At 33.1% G+C, this 13,509-nt stretch overlaps 1 protein-coding gene across 1 annotated transcript; it reads left to right on the forward strand.

The window, feature by feature from the left end:
- The first annotated feature begins 2,981 nt into the window (after positions 1–2,981).
- Positions 2,982–4,931, forward strand: LOC113394518 (transcription factor Sox-14). Its single transcript, XM_026631857.2, has one exon. It carries the CDS (start codon positions 3,121–3,123, stop codon positions 4,243–4,245), a length of 1,125 nt encoding a protein of 374 aa, XP_026487642.1. The 5' UTR covers positions 2,982–3,120; the 3' UTR covers positions 4,246–4,931.
- Positions 4,932–13,509: the final 8,578 nt, after the last annotated feature.

Here is a 13,509-nt window from a genome sequence, read left to right on the forward strand (position 1 = left end):
TTTGAAATTCTATCTTTCTTTTTTTTTCATATGGCCCTAATGGTCCGTTTACAAAGCAGGATTCATTTGTTTCGATCGGTACTTTGATATAGAATATTTGATTTAATAATCTTAGTACAGAAGTACTTAATAAAATTATGTAATAAAAATATCAGATAGGAACTTATTGTTATTTTCCAAAGATTACTCCAGCAATAAAACAGATAGGGGAAATCCGTCAAAACAAAAGAGTTTAGTTGCCACTAACGAATGTAACAGAATTTAGTTTCTAAGAAACCTCCTACCTGGCTTGACAAGTTATCTTGTCTTTGTTAAAATTTTTACCGTTAGTTCGGTATCAAGTAATTAGTTGAAATTAGTCATAAAGTCAAATTTATGAGGAATATTAAAATTCGTTTGTTTTTAAAATGAATAATATTATTGGCATTTATGATTTGTTTATTTGGAATTTTTAGTAAAACCTTTCATAAAAAAATATTTCTTTTACAAATATATTACTATTATTATTATTTTATATTCGTATCTCCAAAGACATGTATGTAGTCCATATCTTCAAAATACTTTTATTGATGTAATATTACTGACTACTGGTTACTTCAAGTAATTTATATTAAGTAAGCAGGTACTTAATTGTTCTAGCACCATATGAAAATATTTTATGCTTACAGTAACCACATTCAAATTAAAGACGACATTACCAGATTCATGTAAAATTAATTGATCTAATCGAAAATAAATATCTGTCTTATAGGTATCTGCATATAGGTATGTATGTTATTAGGGAGGTTTAAGATGTTCATACAACATAGTATCAATGCATCATAATGTATTCTTTCTCAATTTTCCTGAACATTACGTAGTAGAATTGTACGGTTAATCTACCTTCTTAATTTGGCTAAACAATACGTTAAATAAAAAAACATCTTCTGAATTAAATCAATCAGTCTTAAAGAAGGCACTCTTATAAATAATATACTAAAATAGAATTAGGTATGTATTTATTTAAACGTTGACCTACCGGCCATAGTAGGTAAGTACCGACTACCTACTAAATATGCAATCAGTAAAGGCTTATATGGATAAAAGGATTTCAAATGCGAATTGTATAAATTCGTAATAGGGAAATACTAATTTTAAAATACTATATTTAGCACCATTAATTTGTAACACAATATTAAGTCTTATCAAAATTAAACGTGGTACAGAAAAATAAATTTTCCTTTGGTAAATATTGTCTTTCAAATCTTGTCGTTTGGAGCAGTGCACACGTCGGAGAAATATAAAGATGTATGTCGGATGTACGCGTAAGAAAAATGGGTATGCTTTAAGATGTATCAGCACTTAGTAGACTGGTTCATTGCGGTACCTATCACTCCAGATAAGGGTAGGTTGAGCAAGATTTTAATAAATTGTTGTTCTATATTTTATTATTTATTTTTCAATAGGACGTCTAATACAATATCATATAAAATAAATACATTTTAAAATTATCTTGTCAAATGTTCAAGTATTTACAAGTAGTCTCACCATACACTATCACATTAAACAATATGTATTATAGGTATATACCTAATACAAAATAACTTTTATTATGCCATTTTTGAATACATGAGTTAGGTTTTACTAGTAACTTTATTTAATTTAAAAAAAAGTTTAATACCTATGTACTAAATATAGGTACTTCTTTGTTATAGTTTTATTTTTATAGTTTTAAATTAGAAAGTTCACCCGATTCAACTAAACACTTAAGTCTTATGCTAAAAATCTTTATATAGGTACAGTTATCTAAACCTACCTAGTTGTTCGAAAACAAAGTAGGTACCTATAGTATAGGTACCTAAGATAATGAAAAATAAAGGGAAAAAAACTGTAGGTACTTACAGTCACTGTTTTATTAACAAGTTTGTATGTAACAATTGCCTTTATACAATTTCAGATAGTGCACTAAATTAAGGTAAGTATGTCGAGTCCATTAGATTCTATACATAACATTTATAAGTTCTGAAATAAATAAAAGTTTTAAATAGAATTATCCCGACAATACATAACAGTGAATAAAACAAAAAACAATCTAAAAAGTAAGAGAAACCAAAACAAAATTGAACTTATTACAACATTATTATTAAGCCTTCTGACGCAAGGTTGAAGTATTATATATTAACAACTTCAACTAACCAGCTACCGTTTTAGAACGTTTCAATAGCACTTTGTGGGATTACCGAACTGTTTTGTAACAGATAACTAGCAAAAGAATAGTAAAATTGGCCTTGTGTCATAGTATTTATTGTTTATATATCGCATAATGCAACGGTGAATGAGTGTTTAAATTGAATAAGTCGCTATTGTGGATAGGAACAAAGGGGCATATTGTAAGTGATCATCAATGACTATCTGAATTATTGTAGACATTAGCGCGTCGCCATCTCGCTACGCGAGGCCTTGAACTTAGCTCACAGCTGTGCACACTTCGACGTCAATCCAGCTGTTTTGTACCTTCGTAACAATAAACTAACAGAACAAAAATGAAATTTATAGTTACAGTTTTTTTTTTTTTTACTTAAAACAATTTTTATTGGTGGAGGTTGGTATCTTTAATAATATAATAAGGTAAAATTAATTACTAAACTCAACTTGGGCATGGAAAGAAGTTTTTTTTAATTGAAATTTCAAGTAGCGCTCTACAAAAGAGCTAGATAGCGTATGTTGTTTACAACATAAACTAAGGTCGAGGAGGTGCAACCACCGTCGGCAAACAAAATTGTGATTTGCATGAGGCGGCGGCGGCGAGGCGTACGCTCGCCTCGGTCGCCACGCGATTAAAAATGCAGGGCTCGGCGGGTGGGAGCGCGCGGGCGGGGCGGGGCCGCGGCCGCCTTCTATTGGAGCGCGCGCGGCACGGGCGGGCCCCGGGGCCGCCGCGCGGGGGGATGCGGGGGGGAGCGCACTCGCCGCCGCCCGCCGGACGACCACCTCACAACGCACGTAGCCTCCGCGCCGTACGGTACCGCGAGACGTTATTCCGACGCGCACCGCCGCGAGTCCATGTGAGCGACCGACAGTTCTCTCGTTGTGTACGGTGAACGAAGGATCGGCAAGCTGTACGCGCCGCAGGAAGACGACATGTTGACGATGGAGACGGATCTAAAGGGCGGCAGCCTACATGCCACTGTGCCGCCGCACCACGCGCTCCAACACGGTTATGGATCGCTAGGCGCGCTCGGCGGCATGATGTCGCTGCCTCAGCAGCAGCCGCTTGGCCAGCATCAACAACTACAACACCACCAACACCAGCCGTTGCCTCAGCATCATACGCAGCCCCAGCAGCAACACCATCAGCCCCCGAACAACAATAATAACAACTCCAGTAAGAACTCAAACGCAGAACGGGTGAAACGCCCAATGAACGCGTTCATGGTGTGGTCGCGTGGGCAGCGCAGAAAGATGGCCTCGGATAATCCCAAGATGCACAACTCTGAAATTTCAAAACGTTTAGGTGCTCAGTGGAAAGATCTCTCAGAATCTGAGAAGCGACCGTTCATCGACGAAGCGAAGAGGCTTCGAGCTGTTCACATGAAGGAACATCCGGATTATAAGTACAGACCAAGGAGAAAAACGAAGACCCTCGCTAAAAAACAAGAAAAATATCCGTTGGGAGGTGGAGCGTTACTGGGAGCAGGTGACGCTCAAAGAACAGCCGCACCGACGGCACAGCAGCCGCGAGATGTATATCAGATGGCGCCAAACGGATACATGCCTAACGGATACATGATGCACGACCCCAGTGCTTACCAGCAACAGGCATATGGGTACCCGCGTTACGACGTATCTCAGATGCAACAAGGCGGATATGGTGGCGGTTATTATGGTGGAGGACAAGGGTCGCCATATCTGCCGCAACCACCATCACCTTCTGCGTACGGGCTGGGTCCCGGCTCGCCGGGTGGCTACGCGCTGCCAGCTTCTTGCGCTTCACATTCACCGAGCGGCTCGTCAGCCAAGTCGGAACCAGTGTCGCCCGGACCCCCAGGATTGAAACGCGAGTATGTGTCGCATGAGCCTCCGACGCAGTTGAAGCGCGAGTTTGGTGGCCACGGGCACCTATCCTCGCAGACCCACCCGCACGAGCAGCTAGCTATGAAGCGCGAGTACGGGCAGCAAGACCTGAGCCACATCATCAACATGTACCACGTGCCCGACGAACAGCGGTACGCGGCCGCCGGCGAGCGCGCCATGCCGCTCATCTGAGAATCGCCCTTCGCGTGCGACATCGACATCCCGCCGCTATGAGCCGGTCGTGTCGGCGCGCTCCCTCAGTGACTTTGTTGCGACTCGTTCGCTTAGGACAGTGATCGTTATCGCCGTACATACTTCTAGGTATGTCCTTTATTTGTTTTGTAATGTATCGCGGGCTCACCCGCCGCGCTGTTAGTGTTACGGACTGCTGACGTCGGCGAGATATCGGCTCGCCACCGACGGCCGAACGTTCAATTAAATGTTGTTGATGAATATCTTGTATTATATTATGATTATTGTATTTTTTCATGGTTTAAGTTAAAATATTTTAAGTTGTGTTGTGCGGACGAAAGATAGGCTTAGCGCGAGGACGTGTGTAAGATGACGGAGTGTACGGGGTTATTTGAATACCAAAAAAATTTGAACAATATGTAAATATAGTGTTAAAGGCTAGATTGAAGTTGAAGTTAGTCGATAAAGCGTAGGTAGATAGCGATAAGACGTGCCACGACGCCACTCTCGTACGCCCGTCGTGTATTGTACAAAATATTTGTTATATGAAATCGAAAGTTATGATGCCTCGAAAGACTAAAAATATTGTAATACAAAAATGTACAGTGAGTGTTATATAGTCAGTGGACACAAAGTATATTGAAGAGAAAAATGAAGTTATCAATAAACGACGCGTTAAAACTGTATCTGCTGTTTTGTTCTGGACCCCATAACTATATCCAACCCTAAAATGTGATTTTTAAATATTTGCAATATTTATATTTCAGAAAGATATCCTAGTTTATAATATTGTTTGCATTAAACTAAGACAACTATCTATTTCAATACTGACGATTTATATCTGCGTCATAGTAAAGATTTCAACGCGCACGGTAGATGCATGAGATTGCTTCAAAATATTAAGAAACCGTTCAACGCTTATGTGACTTGCAGTATTGGATATTTACTCAAAATTATATGACACATTACATTACATTTTTTTTTTCACTTAAATTTATGACTCATAAATATATGATTTAATAATATTAATTTCTACATGAATATTGGAAAAATGACAATGACAATTATATTGATTCTAGGGTTAAAAATATAATAACTTAAGTTGCAAAATAATAATCTTCTTAATTTAAATGTTTTGATATATATAAAAACGTTTTTATTAAACCAGATTGATTTTTAAAATTGCTAAAACTAACAAGAAATTCCATTCGCATTATGACCAGTAATATTGCCAACATATACATTGTTACTCAAAATACAGTACACCTTAAAATACAAATACCCACTTTAAATAATTTTATCAAAAGTTCTCAGAATATTTTTAATTCAACGTTAAAATGTTTTTTTATAATAACATGATAACTTTTTAATAATTTTTAGAGAAGCATGATAATGTTTGATGGATATTAAAAAATAATAATTAAAAGACAAAATTTCTTTTATACTCATAAATAATCATTTGAAATAATATAAAAATACTTAAAGTAGGATTACATATGCTTAAAATTAAACAAAGATACATGTGTACATGAATATAAACCTAGAGAGCCTCAATGAGGTTTAAAGTTAAAACCTTTCCACAATTTTACCATAAAACTCCTTCATTGAATATATTATCAAATTGAATTGTATGCGCAATTGAAACAAGGAAGTCGATAGCTTCAAGGAAAGTCGCATTTCAATCAATTACTGTCAACACGCAAGGGGTGAGTTTGGATTTAATCAAATCCCCGGGAATAGTTGATAGATTCAGGCACTTTTTCGTCCCCCGGGATAGCAATCCCGCGATCCCGCCCCAGTGTTTAAGCCGCATTAATTTAAACACTACTTTCACTTACGTCCGATGGGGTGAAGTGACGTATGGTGTGAATTCATTACATCTTTTATTATTCAATGCGAGCACTTGATCGTACTTTAAGTTTGTTTGCACAATAATATTAAAAGATATGAAGTCTATACAAAATGTCAAGAACCCATTTTTTCTTATAATTTCCGGCTTAAGGTATTATTTATATTTACTATCTCTCTTATTCATTAAGCATAACAATTATTAAGAAAGAATACCTTAGAAATCGACAAAATATAATATTTCGTTTGCAAGTACATACCACGTTATTTTAAATATTCGTATAAAAATGTTTACAACAATCCTGATAATTAAAATCACAATATATAAAATATATGTGCATAATATATTTTTATTCCTAATGTTTATAATTAGAACTGGCGAAATTGTAAAGTTATTTCACTGGTTGTAAAGTATTTTCGTTCCGAAAGACAAAACGGATTATGTTAAAGTTATTTTTTCAAATTATATTATATCTTTAAAATATAAATACAAGCCAATAGAAAAGTTGGTCGAAATCAATTCTTCGCTCAGGTTAAAACACTGAGAAAATTGATTTGAAGTGATAAAAAAAAAATATGATTCCATTGTTTCATAGATTATAACAACGATAATTCGATTAGTTACAAGTTCTTAATATGAAGTAGTTTATAATTATGAAGAAGGTTCCTAAAATTGATAATAATATTTTGTTTTCATTGTTTTAAATAAAACCGATAATTTTATTTAATTAAATTATCAATAAACTATCTGTCTCTTTTTAACACAAATTAAAAAACTGTGTTATAAAAAATCTATTCAGTCAGAATTAAAAGGTTATATTAAGCAACGAGAATTAAATAAACAACATTAAAAGTATGGTAAATATCACACATTTATTGATAATATACTGCAGGCACCTTAATTTGACAATTAATTGTATTTTGATTTTTACCCACCTTAATTATGTTTATTTTTATAAATACCCAAATTTAAGTATTCTAATGCTAGCTGCTCGTCCCGAATTCGGTCAGCTATATTACATATACTATGCTAAATGCTTTTGCTTCTATTGGTCGTAGCATGATGGTATGGCCTATAGCCTGAGTTCCTGAGACAATTCAACCAAACGAACAAACTATTTAGATTTATAATATAGATGATCCATATATTTCAGGTTACTAGAATTTTTGTATTGTCTCTAAACTAATAAAAACGATAACCGTATGATTTCTTTTAAATTATTGTTTTTTTAAAAAGTGTAAGTACAATAGCACCAAATAATAAATATTGTTATATTTTTATCTCTACGGTTTAGTGTTTAAATAAAATAAACTTACAATACGCGTTAAAACATTATAATAAGGTAAGGAAACTAATTACATCGTAGATAATGTTAGGCACTTATACATATATAACAACTTGCATTCATATGGTCTCAGTATTCTAAGTTTGGATATTTCATAGACATTGTAATTTAATTATTTCTTTACTTATTATGACGATGTGTTGATATTAATAAACAAAAATAATAAAACATATTCCGGATGTAAGGCCGGTCACACATTTCGCGCCCCACCGTCACGGTATCGACCGGGACTCTAACCCAAGGGTGGGCGACTGTTCCCACGATCTCAAACCATTGTCTCTCACGGTTACCATTGCTGTGATTATTGCGGTTCCTTTGACAACTAAGAATTGTCTAAAGATCTGGAAAAGATCTTATAGAGATACAAAAAAATATTTTATTATATTAGTAGGTACTTGTTAAATTATTAAAGTGATATGCGGATATTTTTTAAACTTTTAATTTAAAAATCAAATTTAGTTCACTTTTTTGTGTTATCAACGATACCAAGTTCAATTAACTGAATTTTAACATTTTTTAATTTTTACATTGGCAACATTCCCAATATTGCCAATGTTAATTTCTATATTAAGTTTAATGTCTGTATTCTGAGAGAAAATCACCGTATTCATTGCTAGAAACGTTTTCTTGTGATCCAACTAGATATATGTTTACCTTTTAAAATCGAATAATCTCATTATATACCGATTTAAATAAAATTTATTTAAATAAATGGATTCTAACGGATTTTGTAAATTATACAGCTAAAAGGATGAAAATGAAATTACATTATATAATGAAAAACAGATATTTATCGAGAAAATTGTCTCAAAAAAAAATTGAATCTATTTTTAAGAATCAATATATTTCTTATATATATGTAAGATTTATTAGAAATATATTATGTCTGTATTGTATTATGTGTAGATATGAAATATGATAATCGCAATACGTTTATGCGACAGAAATTTTGTAAAATTTAAATACTGACTCTGATATCATTTACGTTCGTATTATAAATAATAATATATTTTTACCCGTAATAGTTACATCTGCTTGACTAATACCTGACATCCGCTCCACATGGCGGTTTTTACGTCGCAAACCGATTTCCCACATCCAAAGCAGTCAAACAACGACGCAAACAGCTAAACTTATCGCTTAATTCCTTGCTCAAACATACTTGTTTGTTCTTGAGATTGACACCGGCCCGCCCCTGATGCCGTCTCTTTGTTTTTATATTGTCAATATTTGGTCTCATTTGTCATTAAGCATTTTTGAACGGCGATTCGTTGACGCCGGCGAAAAGTGGGTGTCACCGTGTGGGATTCGAATGCGTAGATAAGACGTGATATATAAATATGCCGAGTTAATTATATAAAGGTCTTAAAATATGTTATTAAATAAAAGTAAAACAATTTTCAAACCTATCTGATTAGTTATTACATATTATCTTAAATTATAGTCATTTTAGCGTCAATAACGTATTGACAAGTAAGTGAGTTATTGATTTTTTATTTTAAGGTTTTGCGATGATATGTATTAAGGGTTTCGTACGGGTTGGAGTAAACTTATTAATTCTCCAATAATTTAGCTATATTACTAAATCACCATATCACTCGACAAAATGAAATGGACAAACGATAATTCGTAAGTGCATAGCCTACCTGGAGGCCTGGGGGACGCGGTGTGAGTACCGTTACGGCTGCTAACGATTCCGAGAAGGTCAAGCGCACTAAGTTAAATTCCATTTATATTTTTTGCCTCGACCGCCTCGGCATTGCTTGCCTCGACTTAGCCGAGGCTAAATATATTTTTTCTCCGTAATACGGGGTAGAAGCTCTGTTTACTCGTTTCTTAGTAACTAAGCATATAGTTGCATAAAACAGCGAGGGTATACTTTGAAGAACCCCGCGTCAACGGCGGAATACTCGATGCACTGAAAAACTGTCATATATTTTACACATAATCTTCTTTTTTCCATAATTGAAAGTAAAAATGATTCCGAACTTTAACTCTTCTGGTTATACATTAGTTATATTATTCATAAATAAAACGTGTACATAATAAAAATTATTACATTAACTATATAGAAATAAAAATAGTTATTGTATATATCATGACCGCTTGGAATTATGGCAAGAATGCTAGCAGCATTTCTCCATTGAATCGCAATTCCGATTCTCAAAAAATGAACCAGCCATCACCAGTGGAGGCAAAAAGCTGAGGTGTTATACTTTTAATGTTATTTCATATCTATATTGCAAAAACAGTAAAGTTTAAACAGCCCAATAGTTAATGAACTCATACTCTTAATTTAATAATTTTAATCTTAAGCAATATTTCATCTTATCATTATACATACGAAATTAATCTATCAAATAATTAATCTAATCTTATTATTCATTAAAAGAGTACTTTTTAGAAAAAAACGCCTGGATTTAGGCTCGGGTTCCATCACAGGACACTAATTATTGTAAAAAAACAGCATTGTAAATCTGTTTATTTGAAAAGAAATTAATCACGTCAAAAGTCAATGAAGCTAGTCCTGCTATCCACTGGAATAGCGCGGCTCTTGAAAGATCATAATCGTTATTTTAAATTGAAACGCATGATAATAACAGCATTAAACATATTTAATATAAATTACCCCTTACATTTGAGCACAGTAACAGGGTTGCTTGCGGTTACTCTATTCTCGTGTTCCGTAACAATGCTGAAAGCAAGCGAGCGGTAGTCGTTTGAAAAAAAAAAGCAATAAAATTGTTTTTGGAAAGTTTTATTACGGTAAAGGGTTCAGGGCAGAATTATAAAACAATTAAGCGGGCTCCGTCGTAAACGCGCCGCCGAAGGCTTTATCTATTTACATAACTGTTATGCGTTTTGTTATGGGTCCAAGCGACCACATTTGTGTTATGGAGTTCTACGTCAGTTCATCAATTCTCATATTAAATATGTTTATTTGGATACGTAAATTCGACAGAAACAAAATGAATTAAACTCAAAAATAATGAATAATAATGCTTTGAATGGCAGATTTGTTGTGTTATTACATTTTATAACGATTTTTAAAGTAACTTTTGTATTATACGGTCAAAAGTGCGTGCGTACATTATTTATATAACGTAAATGTAAACGATACCAAAAACTGGTATTGTTTTTTTCTATAATTATTTACATATTTGAAAAAACTAAGAGTAGTATTTTACGCAATTATAATCTTTAATCATATTTACAATTGTGTCTATTATTGTATATATTTTCAGTTCAGTAGATGGGAAGGGTAGTGTGTCATCTAAAATGTTTATGATAAGCTTTCATAGATAAGATAAGTTATCAATGTTTAAATCGACGATGTCACTTAGTTTGTTGTTTTAGTAAATTACTTAATATTATTCTTACGAAATTTTGTTATTCCTTGAGATAGCTCAAAATATTATTATATGTTTTGTCATAGAGAATTTATTTATAATACAAAGATATACCTAATTAAACCGGGTAAAAACATTCGTATTTATTAAAAAAACCATCATGTAAAATTGATTGAAGTATTACTGAAGTAATCTTTATAAAATCTTAATGTTGTTACGTAGGATCGTAAGGATAACACTAAATCTTAGGAGTTTGGAAGTTGTAGCGTTACACTTTCTCCTTCTGCTTAAAACCTTTGGTCTTGCGGAATATTTTCGTAAGCCATCAAATATTAGACGGGCCCCTTAGATAAAGGATTTCCTAGTTTAGAGTCCCTGGTATCAGTCATGTATAGTATACAATGTATACAAAAAATATATATTACAAAAAAAAGTACTAATTAAAAATGTACATAGTTATCACCAATCCTGGATTTTGATGGTTCCTGTGATATAGAATCACGATTAAAGTCAATGCATTAAATATCAACTTAATAAACTTTTTTTCTATTTGAATATATATTATTGAGTAATTGGTACAAATTTTGTAGTATATTCTTTAATTTCTTTAGTTTAACGTGTTGTACTCGTAATGTATTGATAGCGTGTCGCTGTAATGAAACGTTAAAAGGTTTGAAGCGATAACATTACGAAAAGAAAGCGACTTACTTCTAATGAGTCACTTGAAAAAAAAAAAAAAATCTTAATAGAATAAGTATCGTAATATCCGGTTAATTAAATGTGAAAAGGAATACGATAAAGAGGTAAGATAAAAAACAGTTTACTTTACTTTTTTTTTTTTTTAATTTAATTTAATTTTTTATTCAATTTATTTTTAAAATTGCATATTTTATATACCAGTCAACGTAATTTCTAATGGAATCCAAAAAAAATATCTTAATCAAATTCGTTATACTTAATATAAATTTTAAATTATTTTTATTTAGCTCTTGTTATACCTATTGTTATATTAAACAAAATTTAAAATCCAATTACGGAATGTAATTATTTTACAATTATTTTTTCGTATATTTTAAATTCAACTAGACATACTCAACCTTATTACAGAGATGATAATTTAAATTAAATAACAGTTTTTATGAGTAATCAAATGTAAAAAATAAATCAAATTCAATAATAAATGATGTAAAGTAAGTAGCAAGTCATTTTTAAGGTTAATTAACTTTATAATTTAATTTATTATTTTTTATATAACGTTATTCGTCACTAAAGTTTTCGATCAATATAAGAACATCTATATGCCATATAAAAGCTATTATAGAATAAGTTAGTCCACCGTTGATAAACACACGCACACCTTGGGAATGAAACGATCGCCTCCTGGTTATTTCTTTGTGATTTTGAATATATATAGGCAATCAAAACTTGACCAAAAAAACCGATTAGCTTCTTTCACCGTTTCTTATCAGGTCAGGGTGTTCTCTTTTCCGAACCGGTGATAGTGTTTAATTCGGCATTCAACGAGTTAGTTTAACGCTTATTGAATAGAGGGATTTGATTTGATATGTAATAGTTGATAGCCACATACATTACATTATACATTAAGAGCCTGTAAATTTCCCACTGCTGGGCTAAGGCCTCCTCTCCCTTTGAGGAGAAGGTTTGGAGCATATTCCACCACGCTGCTCCAGTGCGGGTTGGTGGAATACACATGTGGCAGAATTTGATTGAAATTAGACACATGCAGGTTTCCTCACGATGTTTGCCTTCACCGCCGAGCACGAGATGAATTATAAACATAAATTAAGCACATGAAAATTGAGTGGTGCATGCCTGGCTCTGAAGCAGAAATCATCGGTTAAGATGTACGCGTTCTAGCCACATAAAAACGGTAATTACCTGTGTTGGTATCTGTGATACATGGTTAGGTTTTACGTGTGATTTAGGCCATCTTTGTTCCATTTATAACTCAAAGGAAATCAATCACATTGAAATGTCAAAGATCATCAACTCCTATCTTGAGTCGTTTATTTTTCAATATAATTTTCGTAGGCTATGTTATATAACAGTTTTCGCGTAATTTCTATACTAGTTCTCTGTTTGAAGTCATATTTGCGTACCTACCTATTTTATTGAGAGGAGGGTTTATAGTCACAGGTAACGCAGTATTCGCGAATCGTTCGAAGTTACTCGGATGGGATAAGTAAGATATGATATTTATGTGGACCAAAATGACTTCCGTATATCTAAAACATGCTGTATAATCATTATTTACACTACGTATTAGAAAATCACTAATCTGGAAAACAGAGAGAGCTGTGATCGATTATTAAAACCCTTATTCCCGTACTTCATGATACTATTTCTCCAAACATTTACAAATAATAATAATGATTATTATAATTTTTTTCTCCAAATGTTTAGAAATTTTAGCCAAATTTATAATTATTAAAATAGAATCTGCATAACAAACGATTATTATATAATTTTATAATACCTACAGCAATAATTAAGTTGGACATCGATTCTTCATAATCAACTAATTACCCCCAAAGCAATATAAATAAGCAATAACTGAAATCAAATGTTAATTTAGCAACAGATTCGTATTTGACATTCGTCAAAACACGAACAATTTCTAAACAAAACTTACAATTTCGCTGTATTGAACAGTATATTGACTCTTTAACAAACATCGATGAAAAGGCGTTGACGTCACC

Source organism: Vanessa tameamea, chromosome 4, assembly GCF_037043105.1.
Source record: "Vanessa tameamea isolate UH-Manoa-2023 chromosome 4, ilVanTame1 primary haplotype, whole genome shotgun sequence".
NCBI lineage: Eukaryota > Metazoa > Arthropoda > Insecta > Lepidoptera > Nymphalidae > Vanessa > Vanessa tameamea.